Source organism: Cucurbita moschata, unplaced genomic scaffold, assembly GCF_002738365.1.
Source record: "Cucurbita moschata cultivar Rifu unplaced genomic scaffold, Cmos_1.0 Cmo_Scf00019, whole genome shotgun sequence".
NCBI classification, from domain to species: Eukaryota; Viridiplantae; Streptophyta; class Magnoliopsida; order Cucurbitales; family Cucurbitaceae; genus Cucurbita; species Cucurbita moschata.
The window spans coordinates 1,021,884-1,041,139 of NW_019268535.1; the positions used below are offsets into that span (position 1 = coordinate 1,021,884).

Consider the following 19,256-nt stretch of genomic DNA (forward strand, 5'->3'; position numbering starts at 1 on the left):
ACTTGCCTTCCAACTAGGACACAACCTCAAACTTGCCTTCCAACTAGGACACGACCTAAAAGAGATGCAATCGATGTTCACAATAGACAGATTGATGAACCCAACCGTTCATCTAAAAGCCGAAGTAAGCAACTCTATAACTTACCACCTATTACCTTCTCGTTGCTACTTGATGTGATAGCTCGATCTTTGAAATTGAACCGTAAATCTGTGTCACCCGTCACGTAATTTCGGAATGGGAGTACTAAAAATAAAAATTAAAGAAATTATCGTAAAATAAGCTTACCAATTATGAAATCACAAGGGGAACAAACTTTCATGAACCTTTTTTCCTTTTTTTTGTTTTTTTTTTTTTTAATTCGTGGCGAAGATGAAAAAACAACGCACACTTACACACTCTGCTCGAAATACTAAGAATTCCAAAATTATTAAATTAATTAAATATAAAGTGCAAAAACTTGATCCTAGTTGGGCCATCCATAGTTCAATGGGCTCACATTATCATTCCTTCCCTCCTTGGGCCTTCTCACCTTCTTGGGCCTTTCCACTTTCTTGGGCCTTAGACTCTTCTTGGGCCTTCCCACTTTCTTGGGCCTTAGACTCTTCTTGGGCCGCTCCATTTTTATCGGTACCTTTCGCTTGGGCCTGACCGCCTTGTGCAGTCCTTCCTCCTTCCTGGGCCGGGCCCACTTCTTCAGTCTTGGTTTGAACTTCCTCATGCGACGCCGTTTCACGGACCCATTGCTTACCCTGCTGGAGCTGAAGGGTATCTCCTGACCGTCGCAAAATGTTGGCCATCCAGGACAGAGAAGATAACGCCGTGACCCCAAAAGCTCCGGAGGTGAGAAATCCGGCGACCGCCAAGGCGATGACGACGGCGGCAGGGACCAAAATGGGGCTGAAAATGACAAAAAGTGGAGACACAACGGCCAAGCCAACGACGGTTCCGATGAAGGAGATTCCGGCGAGGAAAAGGAGGAAGGCGGCGAGTGGTAACAGAGTAAGAAGAAGTGGGAAAAGTTGAGTAGTGGAAGGAGGGTCATCGGACGGGGAAGCTGTGGGTCGCCGGAGCTGAGAATCCGCCATGGAATCGGAAATTGGGGAAGAGGAAGAGGAAGAGGAGATTGCTTTAAGGGGAAGAACAAGAACAGATGTAAGAAATTGAGGGATTCGAGGTTTGCATGAGAAAACATGTCAATCGAAATTGGATTCTTAGTTGTCATTGTTCATGTTTTTGTCCCTTCTTTGCCCATTGGATTTGGTTTTTTTTTTTTTTTTTTTTTTTTTTTAAGCTTCAAATTCCTTCAACTTATCTTTTAAAAAAATATCGTCTAAATTTTAAATATTAGTCTTTTAATCTTTAAAGTGTCAAGAAGAGTTTCGAGTTTTTAAGGGCTTTCGAGATTCTTAATGTGTGTTTTACTCGGATTTTAAGTACTTGTTCTTAAGGGTTTGTAAGAGTTCTTGGTTGGTTTTTAAGTTGTGTTCAACAGACTTTCGCGAAGTCTTTTGACCTTCATTATGAATCCTCTCGAGAATCTAATTATGAACCCTACAAATCAAACAAAGGGTTATTCTATTTATGAATTTTTTGTGACACCCGAGTAAAGAAGTGATACATGAATGAACCCAGATCACATTCAAATAAGAGCAATCCCGAGAATATGATGACAAAGAAAAGTTGAAGGTAAATGAAAGTTACTACCTATACCACTAAAGTCCACGTTCCTTTTCGATAGCTCAATCATAGAAACTTCATGGTTAATCGTGCTTTACTTTGAGCAATTCTACGTTGGGTGTCATCCTAAGAATTTTCCTGGGATACATGTGAACGAAGACAAATCATATCGAAAGGACCTGTATGGATTTACGAGAATAATCTTCACTCTTAAAAAACGAGGAGTAGGTAACGTGGTCATGTCACAAGAGAACGTCGAGGTCATCAAGTATCGAACTGTAATCCAATCATTAGACGTGGGCCTTGTCAGCTCAATGTCCTAGTTTAGCACTAAGTTGAAGCATGCTCCAAACTCTTAAGCTTCTAAGGTTGTTAGGTAGGTAGGTAAAGTGGTTTTTCATATGCAATATTTTATAATTATAATATATTTAATATATTCAAAGAATAAAGTTATCAATAAAAGCTTTAATTTTTTTTTTTTTCCTTATAGAAACATTGAACACAAGGCTTCCTTAACCACTACAAACTTTGCAATCATCATGCCTATCATTATATCATAGTTTCTTGAATAAAATTTGCTCAACATATAGCATTCCCGACACTTTTCTATATCCCGTGCGCTACGATCACGGTACTTATTTATCTTAAAGTGCTTCTAAGAGTGAAAACTATATAAAAAAATTAACACGAGTTCTTTTAGCATGTTTTATTCTCACAAACATGTTTTTTAAGAAAACTTCAGAAGATCACTCACGATATGGTTGATTCAAGCCTATAAATTCGTCTATGTCATATCCTCGAAATCATTGTTCTTTGGATGTGGTCATACTTCATTCATGTAGCCCTCTTTTACTCGAGCATCACATGCCCACTAGATTCTACTGTAGTTCGTCTCTAAACCATTCTTTTGATAGAAGTTTTGCTCTGATACCAATTGTAACGATATTATATTCAAATTTAAAATCTTGATCCAAACAGAGACATTACAACAACAATATTCGACTATATGTAACGTTTTCATAATAAATAAAACAACGTTTGACTCAAAAAAATTTCTAACAATTTCTACTCATAGCGAGTTGAATTCCACTCGAGCCTTTCAAAATGTTAAAGATTCATATATCTATTCGTGTACTTGAACAAAACGATAATATCATATGAGAGTAGAAGAATTCAAACCTCTGATCTCTTGATCGATAACACTATAGCTTAATCATTTCAACTAACACAAACACGTACCTTTTAGAGTCGGCTATAATAATAATAATATGATACAAACCCTAACGAATCATGAGTTCTTATCAAAATATAAAACAAACCCATTTCTCAAAACCCTCAATAGACTCAACCCATTTCACCAAAACCCAATAGAGACAGACATAGATACTCTTCGAGCTAGCTGCTTCAACTCTCACATGGAGCCTAATTCCTTCAAATTCCTCCACATTCCATCAAATTCCATCAAATTCCTTCAAATTCCTTCCAAATTCCTTCAAATTCTTTCAAAATTCCTTCAAATCTCTTCAAATTCCTCCATTAAAATACATAGAAGAATTAGCATAAACGATATCATAATTGTTACTATTCCAAATCATAGGAGGGCTAATGATCTGAGGCTGAGATGAAAAGGGAGCTGAAAAGTCAGTGAAAGAGAAGAGACAAAGACGAGCTTTAGCTGCATCGAGCTCCTTTTGGAGCCTTTGGACCTGTTTTTGGAGGCATGAAATGGCACCAACACAGCCATAAACAGGATCTTTTATTCTAGCCTCGGCTTCATAGGCAAGTGAAACGACGGCGTCTTGTCTTTGATGAGGAAGAACTTCGTTGAGCAGCTTGGCTACGTTGCTTGCTCCAAAAACCTTATGAACATTGGCAAATTTTTGAGGGTCCTCTGGTGGAAAATATGGCGCATAAACACACCCTGCTATGCATTTTCTTCTTAGGAATCTGCAGGCTGCACAAGGGCTGTAGTAATGGCTTGTTTCTGTTCTTGATGATGATCCCATTTTGATCTGCAAAATTGGAATTTCAAGAAAATAAATGGTTACTTTTGACCAAAAAAGATGAAAACTTTGTGGGTTTCTTCAAATTTTGTGAAAAAAACTTCTAATTTTCCAAAAAAAAAAAAAGAGGTTAATTTTGACAAAAACAGATGAAAACTTTGTAGATTTCTTCAAATCCGAAGAAAAAAACTTCTAATTTTCCAAAAAAAATGGTTAATTTTGAACAAAAAAGATGAAAACTTCGTAAATTTCTTCAAATCTTGTCAAAAAAACTTCTAATTTTCCAAAAAAGTTGGTTAATTTTGACAAAAAAAGATGAAAACTTTGGAGATTTCTTCAAATCTCATGAATCCCTTTAGCTTCTTCGATGAAAAATAGAAAACCCCATCTAAAAAAACTGCTAATTTTGGCACCAAATCTCTTCCTTTTTGTTATTTTCGTACTTTTTGTGTGTGTTCATAACAAGAACAACACGAACCCATTAAAGTTCTTTGAAGAAAAGACTGAAAGAGGCTACCTTTTGGGTTGCTTAGAGCTATGAATTTCAAGATCCTTGCTTTGCAGCTTCTTAGAAGAAATGGGTAGCTAACTTTATATGAAGAACACCACCAAATAAGCTTAAATCAGATGAATGAACTCATAATAGCCTTGAATTTTGCAGAACACTCATAGAGAAACCCTAATTTAGAGAGAGAATTTAGTGTTAGTGGAAGGAAAAGATAGGGAAATTAATGGAAATTAGAGTAAAATAGGAAGGCAAATATCTTAAGCTTCATATATTTACTCAAATATTATTGTATTAAAGAATATCTTTCTCTCTCTTTGTGAATTGGGGAATTAGGGTTTATGCTATAGGGAAGGTGCATGTGCCTAGGAATCCATAATTATGACATTGCCTTAAACCATTATAGGACAAGAGACCCAATTTGAATAGGGTTGTTTAATCCATTTGAGTTATGATTTTTTAAAGTTCAATCACGAGTAGGGTCGGGAGATCAACTGCAATTATGAATTGAACGACCGACGAATGCGATTGTGCTGTACTTGTTCTAATTCAGTGAATAAGTTAGTTTGAGAAATTCAGATTTAGCGGACAATTTCGATGTATGCTCGAGTCTCGAGTCATGTTTGCTTGCGAGAAATGTTTTAAAAAATGTAAACGAGGAAATATATTTGAAAACAATTTGAATAGGGTTTTTTTTAATCCATTTGAGTTATGATTTTTTAAAGTTCAATCACGAGTAGGGTCGAGAGATCAATTGCAATTATGAATTGAACGACGAACACGAGTGTAAGCTGATAGAATGGTTTACAATAACGAGTAAGTATGATTGATCATATTTATAGTATCTGAATGAATATCGTTAATTAACTACAACTTTGAATTCGAACAAACATGTAAATGAATGGGATGGTTTAAAATATGGGTATAACAGCCCAAGCCCGCCACTAGCACATATTGTCCGTTTGACTCGTTATGTATCGCCATCAGCCTCATGGTTTTAAAATACGTATGTTAGGAAGAGGTTTTCACACCCTTATAAGGAATACTTTGTCCTCTTCTACACCTGATATGAGATCTCACAATCCACTCTCTTTAGGGCCCAACGTTCTCGTTGACACACCGCTCAGTGTCTAGTTCTGATACCATTTGTAACAATCCAAGCCTACAATTAGTAGATATTGTTTGTTTTAGTCCGTTACATATCGTCGTTAGCCTCCGAGTTTAAAAATACGTATATTAGGGAAATATTTCCAAATTCTTATAATAATCCACCTTATTTGTAATATTTAAAGAGATATCATTAAATAATTGTGTAATAAATGAGATGGTTTAATAAAATTAGTTAAATATTATTGATTATATTTAGAATATTTAATGGGTTATTATTAATTACATTTAAATAAATTTAATTAGAAACAAAAAAGCCACTTTAATCATTATATTAGTTTCCCTTTTGGTTAATTAATTTCAATGATATTATTGATTTTCTTTATATGCTTCCTTTTATTGTGGGTAAGGGCAAAATTGGAAAGATTTTCTTTAGATCCTTTTTAGATTAATTAAAATGGACCTAATTATTAGAGACATGCCTTTTATGGGCCCCACTTTATTTTGATATATTTGGTGGATAATATAAGTTCAAATGATTATATATATTTAGATATATTTTCGGTCGACCATCTATATTGATATGATATTATCCACTTTGAGCATAAGTTCTCGTGACTTTATTTTTAGTTTCCTTAAAAAAAAAAAACCTCGTACCAACGGAGATAGTGTCTCTCGCTTACTTCTTTGTTTCACAAGAGAGATTGTTGGAACACTATCTCGATTGGTACGAGGTTGTTTGGAAGACATGAGAGGTTATGTTCAAAATGGACAATGTCGTACCAGTGTGGAGGGTCATCGATCATGACATGACATCAAGTCATGTCCTTATCTTAACTTATTCGTGTCAATAGAATTGAACATAAAAGTAGTGAACCTCGAAGGTGTAGTAATAATGACTTAGGTGTTCAATAAATGATGTAACAGCTCAAGCCCACCGCTAGTAGATATTGTCCTCTTTAGACTTTCCCTCAAGTTTTAGAACTTGTATACTAGAGAGAGAGAGAGGTTTCCACACTATTATAAGAAATGATTTGTCAAATTTGTTAGAGAGGAGTCGAGATTTTATTAGGGCTCCCAGAGCAGAAGGCCTTAAGAGGAGGCTCTATGGTGTGATGTATTCCAAGGGAGTCGAGGTTATTTGAGGCCTGCATAGGACGCCTTGAGGAGAGGCTCTATTGTGTGATTTCTTAGAGGGGAGTCGAGACTGTTTGAGGGCTCCAAAGGAGGAAGTCTCGAGGGGAGGCTCTATGGTGTGATGTATTCAAGAGGAGTCGAGGTTATTTGAGTACTCCATAGGACGCCTCGAGGAGAGGCACTATTGTGTGATTTTTTCGTGAGGAGTCGAGACTGTTTGAGGGCTCCAGAGGAGAAGACCTCGAGGGAGGCTCCACACCGTGACTGGTTAAAAATAGATTTTTTATTTGGGCTCTGCGGCCCAAAATGTATTGCCCCAACAGGCATTCACGGCCCAAAGATTAGGCCCAAAACAATTCTGTTATGGTAGGTGGAGTTGTCGACCGTTCTGCTTTTTATATTTTAAATTTTAAAAATGGAATCAGAATTTTTAAAAATTTATTATAATGTCGATAAGTGATATTTTATTTAAAATTTCAATAATCATTATTAAATTATTGATTAATAATAATTGCTTGTTTACTGTATTAAGACCAACCAACAAGATAAGGAGTAAGGATAATATATATTTTATGAATTATAATGAAAATTGTACTATCAATTAATTTATTTTTTAAATTACTTTGTCGATATCTCGGGTATCAACCCATGATTATACATTATATTAAATATACGATTCTCGTGGACTAAAAAAACCGAGCAGGTAATAGTCATGACACGTCATATCCTATAATGAAAAAAAAAAAAAAAAAGTAACTCATAATAATGTATACTAGATCTCACATCAGTTCTAGAGGAGAACGAAACATTATTATAAGTGTGTGGAAACCTCTTCCTAATAGACGCATTTTAAAACTGTAAAGCTGACGACGATATATAATGGGTCAAAGCGGACAATATTTATTAACAGTAGACTCGGGCTTTTAGAAATGGTAGCAAAGCTAGAAACTGGGCAGTGTGTTAACGAGGATGCTGACTCTCAAGGGGGGTGAATTTTTAGATCACACATCGATTGGAGAGGGGAACGAAATATTCCTTATTCCTGGTTAGATCGCATTTTAAAGTGAGACTGACGACGATACGTAACAGGTTATAGTAAGTAATATTTGTGAGTGGTATGTTGGGGGTGTTATAAGTAATTATATTGATTAAGAGGGGTTATAAAGAAATTATGAAGGAATTTAAGAGAAATAAGTGGGCCAGAGGGGGCAGGGAGCAAAAAGAAAAAAAAAGAAGGAAAAAAGTGTAATTAGAGTCAAATATTGGGGTCAAATCGGAAGCTGTTACCAACTGGAGACATGGAAAGGTTTAATCAGGATAATCACATCAATTGCTAATTGGTCCTTTGGGATTAGTGATTTGACATTTAAGCCCCTGTTTTTTATGTGAATTCCAATGGCACTCTTATTGCTGCTTTTGACTTCCTTGTTTAAGGTGGGACTGCCCACAGACATGATTTTCCAACTTTCAGTGCTTATTTTTATCATTTTTTTTTTATTTTTTTATTTTTATTTTTAGTAGCGTTAACCAACATAATTAATATTTTATTCTACTGATAGATATTACCGGCTTAGATTAAATTAAATAGTAATTTACGTTGGGTTGAGTTAATTTTTTAGAACTAAACTAAATCTTGCTCGCCCCTTACAACACTCAACGTGCAGATAGCAGATGCTCCTCGTCTCAACTTCGCGACCCCTCACAAACGCCCCTCGTCCATGCCCATGTTGCTATGATGCTAGATGCTCTTTGCCCTAGTCCACGCTCATGTTGCCAGCCACTCTCCTTGCTATCGCTCTTGCCCTGGTCCATGCTACTCCCACTACCAATCGCACAGTGTACACAAGTTTTTTAAAAAATTAAGGAAAAAAAAGTGGAAAAACCCGACAACTCAGCCCCAGCTGGTTGAATTGGGTTATGAAATAATTTTGGAATATTTGGGTTATCAACCTAACCCACTCGGTACAAAAATTTCTTCAACCTGACCAATTGCACCCATAAAATTTAGAACCATTTTGACATGTGGAGTACGTTTGGATAGATTTACTATTTTTTTTTTCAATTTAATTAATTTCGTTTTTATTTCTTTTAATTGATAGATGAATTCTCCGTTGATTTTGGTCAAAAATAGACCCGAGCCAACTCACTGCGACATAATACTTCAATATCAGTGCTTGATTTTAACAATTCTACTTTATACTTTGATTTTTATTTCAATTATTTCAATATTGTTGACAAAACTCCGTGGATTCATATAATTAATTTAGAGACAAGACTTAACCTAACTATCTTACTATTCATATATATATATATATTTATTTATTTAAAAGAAAAAGAATCTACATGGAAATTACAACATTCATGTTCCAAAAACACAAAAACCAACCAATTTGGAGGTTACATCCATCCCATGAACAACAATNAATAATGTATACTAGATCTCACATCAGTTCTAGAGGAGAACGAAACATTATTATAAGTGTGTGGAAACCTCTTCCTAATAGACGCATTTTAAAACTGTAAAGCTGACGACGATATATAATGGGTCAAAGCGGACAATATTTATTAACAGTAGACTCGGGCTTTTAGAAATGGTAGCAAAGCTAGAAACTGGGCAGTGTGTTAACGAGGATGCTGACTCTCAAGGGGGGTGAATTTTTAGATCACACATCGATTGGAGAGGGGAACGAAATATTCCTTATTCCTGGTTAGATCGCATTTTAAAGTGAGACTGACGACGATACGTAACAGGTTATAGTAAGTAATATTTGTGAGTGGTATGTTGGGGGTGTTATAAGTAATTATATTGATTAAGAGGGGTTATAAAGAAATTATGAAGGAATTTAAGAGAAATAAGTGGGCCAGAGGGGGCAGGGAGCAAAAAGAAAAAAAAAGAAGGAAAAAAGTGTAATTAGAGTCAAATATTGGGGTCAAATCGGAAGCTGTTACCAACTGGAGACATGGAAAGGTTTAATCAGGATAATCACATCAATTGCTAATTGGTCCTTTGGGATTAGTGATTTGACATTTAAGCCCCTGTTTTTTATGTGAATTCCAATGGCACTCTTATTGCTGCTTTTGACTTCCTTGTTTAAGGTGGGACTGCCCACAGACATGATTTTCCAACTTTCAGTGCTTATTTTTATCATTTTTTTTTTATTTTTTTATTTTTATTTTTAGTAGCGTTAACCAACATAATTAATATTTTATTCTACTGATAGATATTACCGGCTTAGATTAAATTAAATAGTAATTTACGTTGGGTTGAGTTAATTTTTTAGAACTAAACTAAATCTTGCTCGCCCCTTACAACACTCAACGTGCAGATAGCAGATGCTCCTCGTCTCAACTTCGCGACCCCTCACAAACGCCCCTCGTCCATGCCCATGTTGCTATGATGCTAGATGCTCTTTGCCCTAGTCCACGCTCATGTTGCCAGCCACTCTCCTTGCTATCGCTCTTGCCCTGGTCCATGCTACTCCCACTACCAATCGCACAGTGTACACAAGTTTTTTAAAAAATTAAGGAAAAAAAAGTGGAAAAACCCGACAACTCAGCCCCAGCTGGTTGAATTGGGTTATGAAATAATTTTGGAATATTTGGGTTATCAACCTAACCCACTCGGTACAAAAATTTCTTCAACCTGACCAATTGCACCCATAAAATTTAGAACCATTTTGACATGTGGAGTACGTTTGGATAGATTTACTATTTTTTTTTTCAATTTAATTAATTTCGTTTTTATTTCTTTTAATTGATAGATGAATTCTCCGTTGATTTTGGTCAAAAATAGACCCGAGCCAACTCACTGCGACATAATACTTCAATATCAGTGCTTGATTTTAACAATTCTACTTTATACTTTGATTTTTATTTCAATTATTTCAATATTGTTGACAAAACTCCGTGGATTCATATAATTAATTTAGAGACAAGACTTAACCTAACTATCTTACTATTCATATATATATATATATTTATTTATTTAAAAGAAAAAGAATCTACATGGAAATTACAACATTCATGTTCCAAAAACACAAAAACCAACCAATTTGGAGGTTACATCCATCCCATGAACAACAATATTGAAGAAATGCATGAATTTGATGAAAAACATTAAAGACATTTTTTTAATATTTAATTTTGTACGTCATATTCGACCTTTCTTAAAATTCACAAAGTTAAAGAACAGTTAGATTTTATGTCTGATACGATCGTTACTTTTCAACTTTACGTCTGTAACTTTGAACGACGTCAAATATGATAGAGATCAATTAGACAAGAAGGTAAAAATTTACGAATTTAGTACCTGAAGTCCGAGTAACTATCAGACAGATACAAAAAAAAAAAACGTATCTATGATAATAAATTAAGCTAAAATTACGAGAATATAATGGAAATATCATATGATATTCGTTTATTAATGCATGATATGGTTGATAGTGAATGAATAGTTTATTCAATGCAAAAACATTCTTTGAAGAAGTATGTTCAAAGAATTTATGATTTTCGAGTAGTTAGAACATCTACTAAATTCAAATCTGTAACGATCTCGTCCATTTTTTATTAAAAAAAAAACGTTTTTCATTTTCGATCGTCATCGTTCTAATTAAAAATGTTACATCCGACCCCACCAGAAATTTTAATCATGTTTTCGTGTCATTTTTTTCAAATTTGAAAACTTGTGATGGAATCCATCATTTCAATGTTTGATGCTTCGTCCAAAAATTCATTATTACTATGCTTTTTAAGGGAAAGAAACGTTGGTATATTCATCGTCTTAAAAAGTTCATAAATTAATTTTAGAATATATATTTTAGTCTCTATAATTTAAAAGAATAACCATTATTGTCTTTGCTACGTCGGTTTATTATCTTTAGACTGATGACAATATGGGGCCAAAGCGGACAAAAATCGCTAGTATTGGCCTCAAGCAGTTATAAATGGTATCAGAACTAAACATTGGGTGGTGTGCTAACCAACGAGGATGCTGCCTCTAAAGGGGGTTAATTGTGAGATCTCACATCGGTTGGAGAAAAGAACGAAACATTTCTTATAAAAGTGTGGAAATCTCTCATCAACAGACACGTTTTAAAAACCGTGAGGTTTACAATGATATATAACGTGCCAAAACGGACAATATCTACTGGTAGTGAGTTTGAGCTGTTACAGATAGCTACTTAACCTACACAGTCAGCTAAAATACAAGACCACATCATCACGTACTCGATTTGAAGAAAATTTCAGATATTAAAACTAAATTTGTCACTCGGGATTTGTCATAGAATATCCTAGAAACCCGTTTGCTTTCTCCATCATTTTTGTGATCATCATATCTTTAAAAGGAAGCTTTATTGTTGGTCGATGCACACCCTGTTGAAAACGACTCACTCTCTTCAAATCAAATACAATTTTGCTTTGGTAGCAATTAAAATTTTAATTTAATAATGATATTAATTAAAATAAACATATTCCTATTTAAATAATATTGTTTCTCTCAAAATTCTACGAATGCTACGCTCGAGTTAGGAAATATGAACTGACACCGTACTTGAAAGTTATTATCTATACCAACAAAGTACACATTCTTTTTCAGTAGCTCAGTTATAAAAACTTCAAAATTAAGCGTGATTTGCTTGAAGTAATTTTACGTGGGGCGATCTGGTAAGGATTTTCAGGTGAAAGGACCTGTGATGCCATGTCGGAATAGTCTTTACTCTTAAAAAAAACATTTCAGAATAAGTAGGTGACGTGACAAGAATAATATATTTTTGAACATTATTGATATTTTTAAAATTGAAATATAATGAATTGTAGACAATTTAGGCAAAGTCCAAGGACTATACAATAATTGTAGGGTGTCCTTCGAATGGTGATCTGTATATGAAGAGACTTTTTCCTTGGGGCACATACCCCACACTCCAAAGGCCCCTCACCCTCACGAAACTAAATTCAAGGAGGGTCCAACAATTTTTTTTTTCTAAATTAATTAAATTTTATATTATAAATTAAAATATGCTAGATTTAAATCTTTGCTTTTAATTATCTAAATTATTTTAAAAAAATTCAAAAATACTCCCATTAATATCTTATTTTTAAATAATTTTTTTTATAAAAAAACTTAAAAAATAATCTTACCGTTAATACAATATTTCGAAAATATTAGTAATATTTCGAGAATAAAGTTAAAAAAGATGATAATCTATTAGGTGTTTATATATAGTTTTTGTCTATATACTAACGGTAAAACATTTTTTTTATTTTTTATAAAGGTTAAAATGGGTTAATAATTTCATGAAAATTTTTAAATATTGTACTAAGATAAAAAAAAATTAAAAAAAAAAATTAATTATTTTGATAATTAGTGAAATTTTTAAAAGTTTAAAGATATAATTTTAATTTTTTTTTTTCGCTAAAAAAGGTGGAAGAGGAGTCAAGGGAGGGAGTCAGAAATGTCGGCGACATCATGGTGACGCAACAAGACGGTGACAGTAGAGAGAGAAGAACGGATCGGGTCGGGTCAATGTTAAAACCGGAAAACGTAGTAAAGGGCCACAGAAGTTCGAACACGTGGCGGAAAGTGTTTGGGGCGGTGACAGATTACACGCTTGCAATGTCACAGTCGCAGTCGGAACATCAATTTCAAAATCCGTACTGTTTTCTATCAGTAGGCTTTGAATGTATTGGGACCCCTTTTGTGGATTGAATGTTTTCCAACTATTTTCAATACCATTTTTTTTTTCTTTTCATTTTTTAATTTTCGAATTTCTCATGTCTTTTATTTTATTTGATTGATGACTCGAACAATTTAAATAAAGTTCACAACTCAAATTAAATTAAATTATCGGGTTATTTTTTTATTATTATTTAAATTATTTAAAGAAATTCTACCGATTACATTACTAACTAAAATATCATAAATCTTGTATATCAAACATTCACACGTCACAACGTATCGCTAACATCGGTTATAAAATTCAAATATTCTTAATTTTTGTAATAATCTTAAATGTAAAAAAGTGTTGAGTTGGGTTGTAACCCTATTTTCTGGTTGGTCGAGTTGACCAAATAAAAAATAGTCAACCATCAAATTGACCTGATTTTTTTTTCAATTAAAAAAAAAAATCAACCTAACATCCTTCTGAAAAAAGACTAACCTAACCCATCATTTTGTGATTTGAGTTGAGCAGTCTAGAAGGGTTAAATTATCGAGTCATGTGAATATTCCTTTGAGATTCTCTCTCTATCGTATTTAACCGACCTTTTAAAACATAGATTAAATTATAAATTTTATTTTTTAACATTTATAAATTTATTTTAATTAGATAAGTTTAATGTTTAAAAAATAGAAATATTCCAATTATTCCCTAATGAATTTTATATTTTTATTTGGGATTTGATAATTGATTATGACAATAAAGAGAAGGTAGAATCTTGAATTAATTACAACTTAATATGCCAACATGATTTTCTTTTAAACTTTCTAATCATTTATTTTATTCTCAATTTAATTTCTTTTAATAATAATAATAATAATGGAAAGGTATAATTGACATAAATAAAATAAATCTTCAATTTAATTTTATAGAGAAAAAAAAATTAGTCAATTAATAAATAATAATAATAATTAGATATATATTTAAATAATTGAAAGACAGATAATAATAAATATTTAATTAGAAATGTAACACCGACGGCATTACGAATACGTCGCTCGACAAGTTTTGGATTTCCAGATCTTATGGCCCACAAAATATGAGCTTTTGTTTAAATAAATAAATAAAATTATTATTATTTGAGGGATTTAATTGAAAATTAAAAATTAAAAAAGGAAAAAAAAAAAGGACCTTTTGACGGGGAAGAGAGACAAAAAGATGTGGGCCAATCATTGGGCCGATTCGGCGTATGAGAGAGTGTTGAGCTGGCTCGTATTTTCGAAGATAACGAAAGAAACTGTATTTATGTCGTCTGACGTGGATATGTCGGTTATTTATATTTTATATTTTTATTTTAAATTATTTTTAGCTATGACTTTTCTAAATTTTCAAAATTAAAAAGTTGTAATATGAAAAGTTTAATCAGATATTTTTATGTCCTCCCTACAAAAAAAAAGAAAAAAAGAAAAAAAGAATTTTACTTTTTATTTTTTTTAATTAATCGTTACGAGAACAAAGTAAAAAAGAGATATATGAATGTGTTAAACGAACACGACTCTCCACAATGGTATGATATTGTTCACTTTAAGCATAAGCTCTCGTAGCTTTGCTTTGGGCTTTCCAAAAGGCCTCCTATCGATGGAGATAGTATTCATTATAAACCTATAATCATTCCCTAATTGATGTGGGACTTTCATCATCTAACACCTCCCCCCGAACCCTTAATCGAGGCTCGACTCCTTTTCTTTTGAGTCCTTTGTTCGACATTTGAGGATTTATCAATCTGTTAGCACGACTAAGTTTAGAGCATGATTCTGATACCATGTTAGATGAACACGAGTCTCCACAAATGGTATGATATTGTCCACTTTGAGCATAAGCTCTCGTGGCTTTGCTTTGGTCTTCCTCAAAAGACCTCATACCAATGGAGATAGTATTATTTAATTATAAACCCATGATCATTCCCTAAATTAGTCGATGTGAGACTTTCATCATCCAACAGAATGAAGAGATATCACAGTTTGAAAGGGTCGATCTCATCTCGGTTGGAGATTTAAAATCCTTGAGAGAAAGCTCAGAAAGTAAAGTCTAAAGCAGACAATATATGCTAGTGGTAAGCTTCGGCTATTACAAATGGTAACAAAGCCAGACACGGAATGGTGTGCCTGAAGACGCTGGTCCCTTAATCATGTCGGGGGAGGATGTCGGAGTAGGTGATGTGATCATTTCTTATAAAAAAAAATAATAAAAAATGTAATAATGGAAAATAAATATAAAAAAAAAAAGGAAAAGAAAAGGGATGGGGCCCATGGTTGTGAACACAAAGGTGTCGGCTGGACCTTATGGATTATTAAAACATTATAAAATATTTAAATAAATAATTTTTTAATAATTAAAAAAAAACATGCGCCTAAATATTGCGTAACAGTAGATTGCACGCAATTTTGTGTTTAAAATTATTATTTAATTCCTTTTTAAACCCTCGAGTTTTAAGTAAATAATTTATTATTTTAATTTATTTTTGTATTTGTTGCTTCTAACTTAAAAATCACTCAATAACTATAAATGAGTTCTTAATAATTATATTGTACTTAATTTCCTTTTTAAACCTAATTATTTAAGTAATATAAGCATCAACCATGATTTCATCCTTTTTTTTTAATTATTATTTATTTACTTGATTTTGAATTAATGAAAAAATAAAAAAATGTTACTAATTTAATTTAAATGGGTCATTTCCTTAATTATTTGCATTTTATTTTATTCAAAATTTAAAAATATATATTTATGCTATATTTTGAGGGTTTTTTTTTTCTTTAATTTGAAAATTATATTTTAGATCAATATTTCTAATTTCAATTAATAATATTTTGGTTAATAATGTTATTTTTCGGTAAATAATTGATATTTTAGAGAAGAAAAAAACATAAGGGAGGAATTGTCTATGTGATCCGAATCTAGCTTTGTTCGAGCTTCTTTTACTCTTATTTTATAAGAAAACGAGAAAACCCTAAAAAAAACCCGCTATATTCTTAATTCTTTTGCTATCAGACAACATTCTCTACCGCTAAAACAAAGTTTATTGTTGTTGTAATGTGAATGAACGAAGAAAAGGAACTTGTGTTAAAGCCCAAGTCTATGGTCGGTTTCAGCTTGAGTTCGTGGACGACCCTGAGGTTGCCACCTGTGAGGCCTGCATCCATTACTTTCCTGGCTCGTGTGCTCCTGAGCTAGTCCAAATTTGATTTTTTTAACCTAATCCTAATAGAAAGTTTTAATTGGACGGTATATAAACACTATTTTGTTATTTAGAGATGTAAGACTTAAAAAGCATCGGACAAGCACGACATCAGTGTGTTTAACCTTTAGCATCTTATAAGATGTATTTTTTTCTCGTAAAACAAATTTTACCGTTATTATCACGTGAAAACTAGATACATTATCTTACCCAAAACTTCGATAACAACTATTATTACGATGATGACGAAACTTTTTCTATTATTATTTTATAGAAAAAATGGTTAATGATGATCGTAAGGTTAAGTAAAAGTTAAAAAGCTTTTTCTAATTTTTTGGAAATGGGTTAAAAAGGGAATGATAACACCACAATTGCTGTTGAGATTTCAAACTCTAATCTCACTTTTATTATTTGTTGCTTTCATAATTTTAAAATTACGGGACTAAGAAAGAAGATACATCCTGTTGGTATAAGTAGTAATTTTTAACGGTTCATTTTTAGCCATCATATTCTCAAAATCACTCTTATTTAAATGTGATATCGTGTGAGATCCCGAGTGGAAAACGAAGCATTCTGTATAAGAGTGTGAAATCCTCTCCCTAGCAGATGCATTTTAGAATCGTGAGAATGACAATGATGAATAACAAGCCAAATTGGACAAATATCTAACAGTAGTGCATTTGGGCTGTTATAAATAGTATCAAAGCCAAGCACTAGGCGGTTTGTCAGTGAGGACGCTAGTCCCGAAGGGGGTGAATTGTGAGATCCCATATCAAAGAGAGGAGATCGAAAACATTCTTTACAAGGGTATAAAAACGCCTCCCTAGCAAACACGTTTTAAAACTTTTAAGGGATACCTTTATTCAAAGAGGACAATATCTACTATCGGTTCATTCATTTGCTCCTTATTTACTCGGGTACGAGAACCAAAATTACATTTTAACCGACAAATTTAAGCTAATTAATTTAGAAAAATAGCACAAACTTACCCCTTTTCTCATTTTTCTCATTTTCTTTTTCCATACATAGAGATTTCTTAAAATTCAATCTTCTACTGTTCAAAGGCAGCACCAAAATTAGCGTAAAACCCACTTGATTGTTGATTATCTCTCTCTCTCTCTCTCTCTCTCACTATAACTTCAATCTCAAGTATGATTAATCCTTCAATTCATTAAAATCATCATCGTATATATATATTTACCTGTCCTACGCCATTGGAATCGACCCATTCATTCACTCACACACCTTTCTCTCACTATAATGGGACGCCATTCTTGCTGTCTGAAGCAGAAACTAAGGAAAGGCCTCTGGTCGCCGGAGGAAGACGAAAAGCTCTTCAATTACATCACAAGATTCGGCGTTGGCTGCTGGAGTTCTGTCCCCAAGCTTGCTGGTATTTCATCATTTTATGAACTTTTTCTTTGTTTTTTCATCTGGGTTTGCTTCAAATTCGATGTTTTACTCTGTTTTCTCATCTGGGTTTGCTTCAAATTGACAATTTACTCTGTTTTCTCATCTGGGTTTGCTTCAAATCGATGTTTTACACTGTTTTTTCATCTGGGTTTGCTTCAAAATCGATGTTTTACTCTGTTTTTTCATCTGGGTTTGCTTCAAAATCGAAATTTACTCTGTTTCCTCATCTGGGTTTGCTTCAAAATCGAAGCTTTACTCTGTTTTTTTCGTTGGATTGTTTAAGGTTTGCAGAGATGTGGGAAGAGCTGTCGGCTGCGGTGGATTAACTACTTGAGGCCTGATTTGAAGCGAGGAATGTTCTCCCAACAAGAAGAGGATCTCATTATAAGTCTCCACGAAGTGTTGGGAAACAGGTAAGAACAGAGAGTGTTCTGTTGTTTATAATGTCGAGCTAGGTTCATGGTCGTGGATTTTGCAGATGGGCACAAATTGCGGCGCAGCTACCAGGAAGAACAGACAATGAAATCAAGAATTTTTGGAATTCAAGTTTGAAAAAGAAGCTAATGAAGCAAGGAATTGATCCGAACACTCACAAACCTTTGATCAAAGAGATTAAAGAGAAGAAAATCTTCGAAGACAAGGAATTCACCCAAATCCCACCGGTTCCAGGACTTTCCGGCGGCATCTCCGCCATACCCACTCAAAATCCAGCATTTCTCATCGGCGGTGCTGAGTACTACGACGGCGGAATGACGGCGCCGCCACACCGTGACCATTTCTTAAACAAACAAGCCCTTGATTCCCTCTGTTTTTTCGAGTTCCAAACAGGGCTGGACTCGAATTTCGGATTCAGTTCAGTGCCGAGTTTGACAAATTCCGACCATGGGAGCTTGTCGGGGACAGAATTCTCCGACAATTCTGGAGGATTCTACATGAACAACAACAACAACAACAGAGTGGATAATTCGACACTTTGTTCGTGGGAAAACGAGAATAAATTGGAGAGTTATTTCCAGATGCATGTGGATAATCATAGTAATGTGGTAAAGTCCGAGGAATTGAAGACAGTAACTGGAAGTTCAATGGTTGATGGGCAGCTGATTCAGAGTCGAAGCTCAGTAGATTTCAGTAGCTATCCATTAACGTCACTGACACAAGCCATTGTTGGAGGCAACTTTGATGTCTTCCACCATTTGTGAACTAATTGTACATTCAATCCTTCTCTCTCTTAAAAAATACACACAGATGTTGATAGTAATAGGGATTTCCCAAGAGAAAAAAAAAAAAAAAAGGTTTGATTTTTTTTTTCTTTTCCTTTTTGTTCTTGTAATTCTCTTCTATTTTCCACTTCTTTTGTAATATTTTGATTTTATGATGAGTTGAAATAATGTGAAAGAGTGAATCTTTGATTTCTATTCTTTTGTTTCAAATTCTTTCCATTTGGATAAAACCCATGTCTCCCGGTGCCAATCTGGGTCGTATTCTAGTTCAAATGTAGTTGATCATTTTCTCGAACCAG

At 33.7% G+C, this 19,256-nt stretch overlaps 3 protein-coding genes across 3 annotated transcripts; 1 reads left to right on the plus strand and 2 right to left on the minus strand.

Moving 5' to 3' along the window:
• Positions 1-421: 421 nt before the first annotated feature.
• On the minus strand, positions 422-1,139 carry LOC111456771 (oleosin 16.4 kDa-like). The gene has a single exon (XM_023098760.1). It carries the CDS (start codon positions 1,084-1,086, stop codon positions 502-504), a length of 585 nt encoding a protein of 194 aa, XP_022954528.1. The 5' UTR covers positions 1,087-1,139; the 3' UTR covers positions 422-501.
• Positions 1,140-2,846: 1,707 nt separating this feature from the next.
• On the minus strand, positions 2,847-4,424 carry LOC111456772 (protein LATERAL ORGAN BOUNDARIES-like). The gene is made up of 2 exons (XM_023098761.1): positions 4,199-4,424; positions 2,847-3,690 (listed from the first exon to the last, which is right to left on the minus strand). Exon 2 carries the CDS (start codon positions 3,682-3,684, stop codon positions 3,202-3,204), a length of 483 nt encoding a protein of 160 aa, XP_022954529.1. The 5' UTR covers positions 3,685-3,690; positions 4,199-4,424; the 3' UTR covers positions 2,847-3,201.
• Positions 4,425-17,461: 13,037 nt separating this feature from the next.
• On the plus strand, positions 17,462-19,152 carry LOC111456731 (transcription factor MYB86-like). The gene is made up of 3 exons (XM_023098697.1): positions 17,462-17,717; positions 18,021-18,150; positions 18,216-19,152. Exons 1-3 carry the CDS (start codon positions 17,585-17,587, stop codon positions 18,934-18,936), a joined length of 984 nt encoding a protein of 327 aa, XP_022954465.1. The 5' UTR covers positions 17,462-17,584; the 3' UTR covers positions 18,937-19,152.
• The last annotated feature ends 104 nt before the right edge of the window (positions 19,153-19,256 follow it).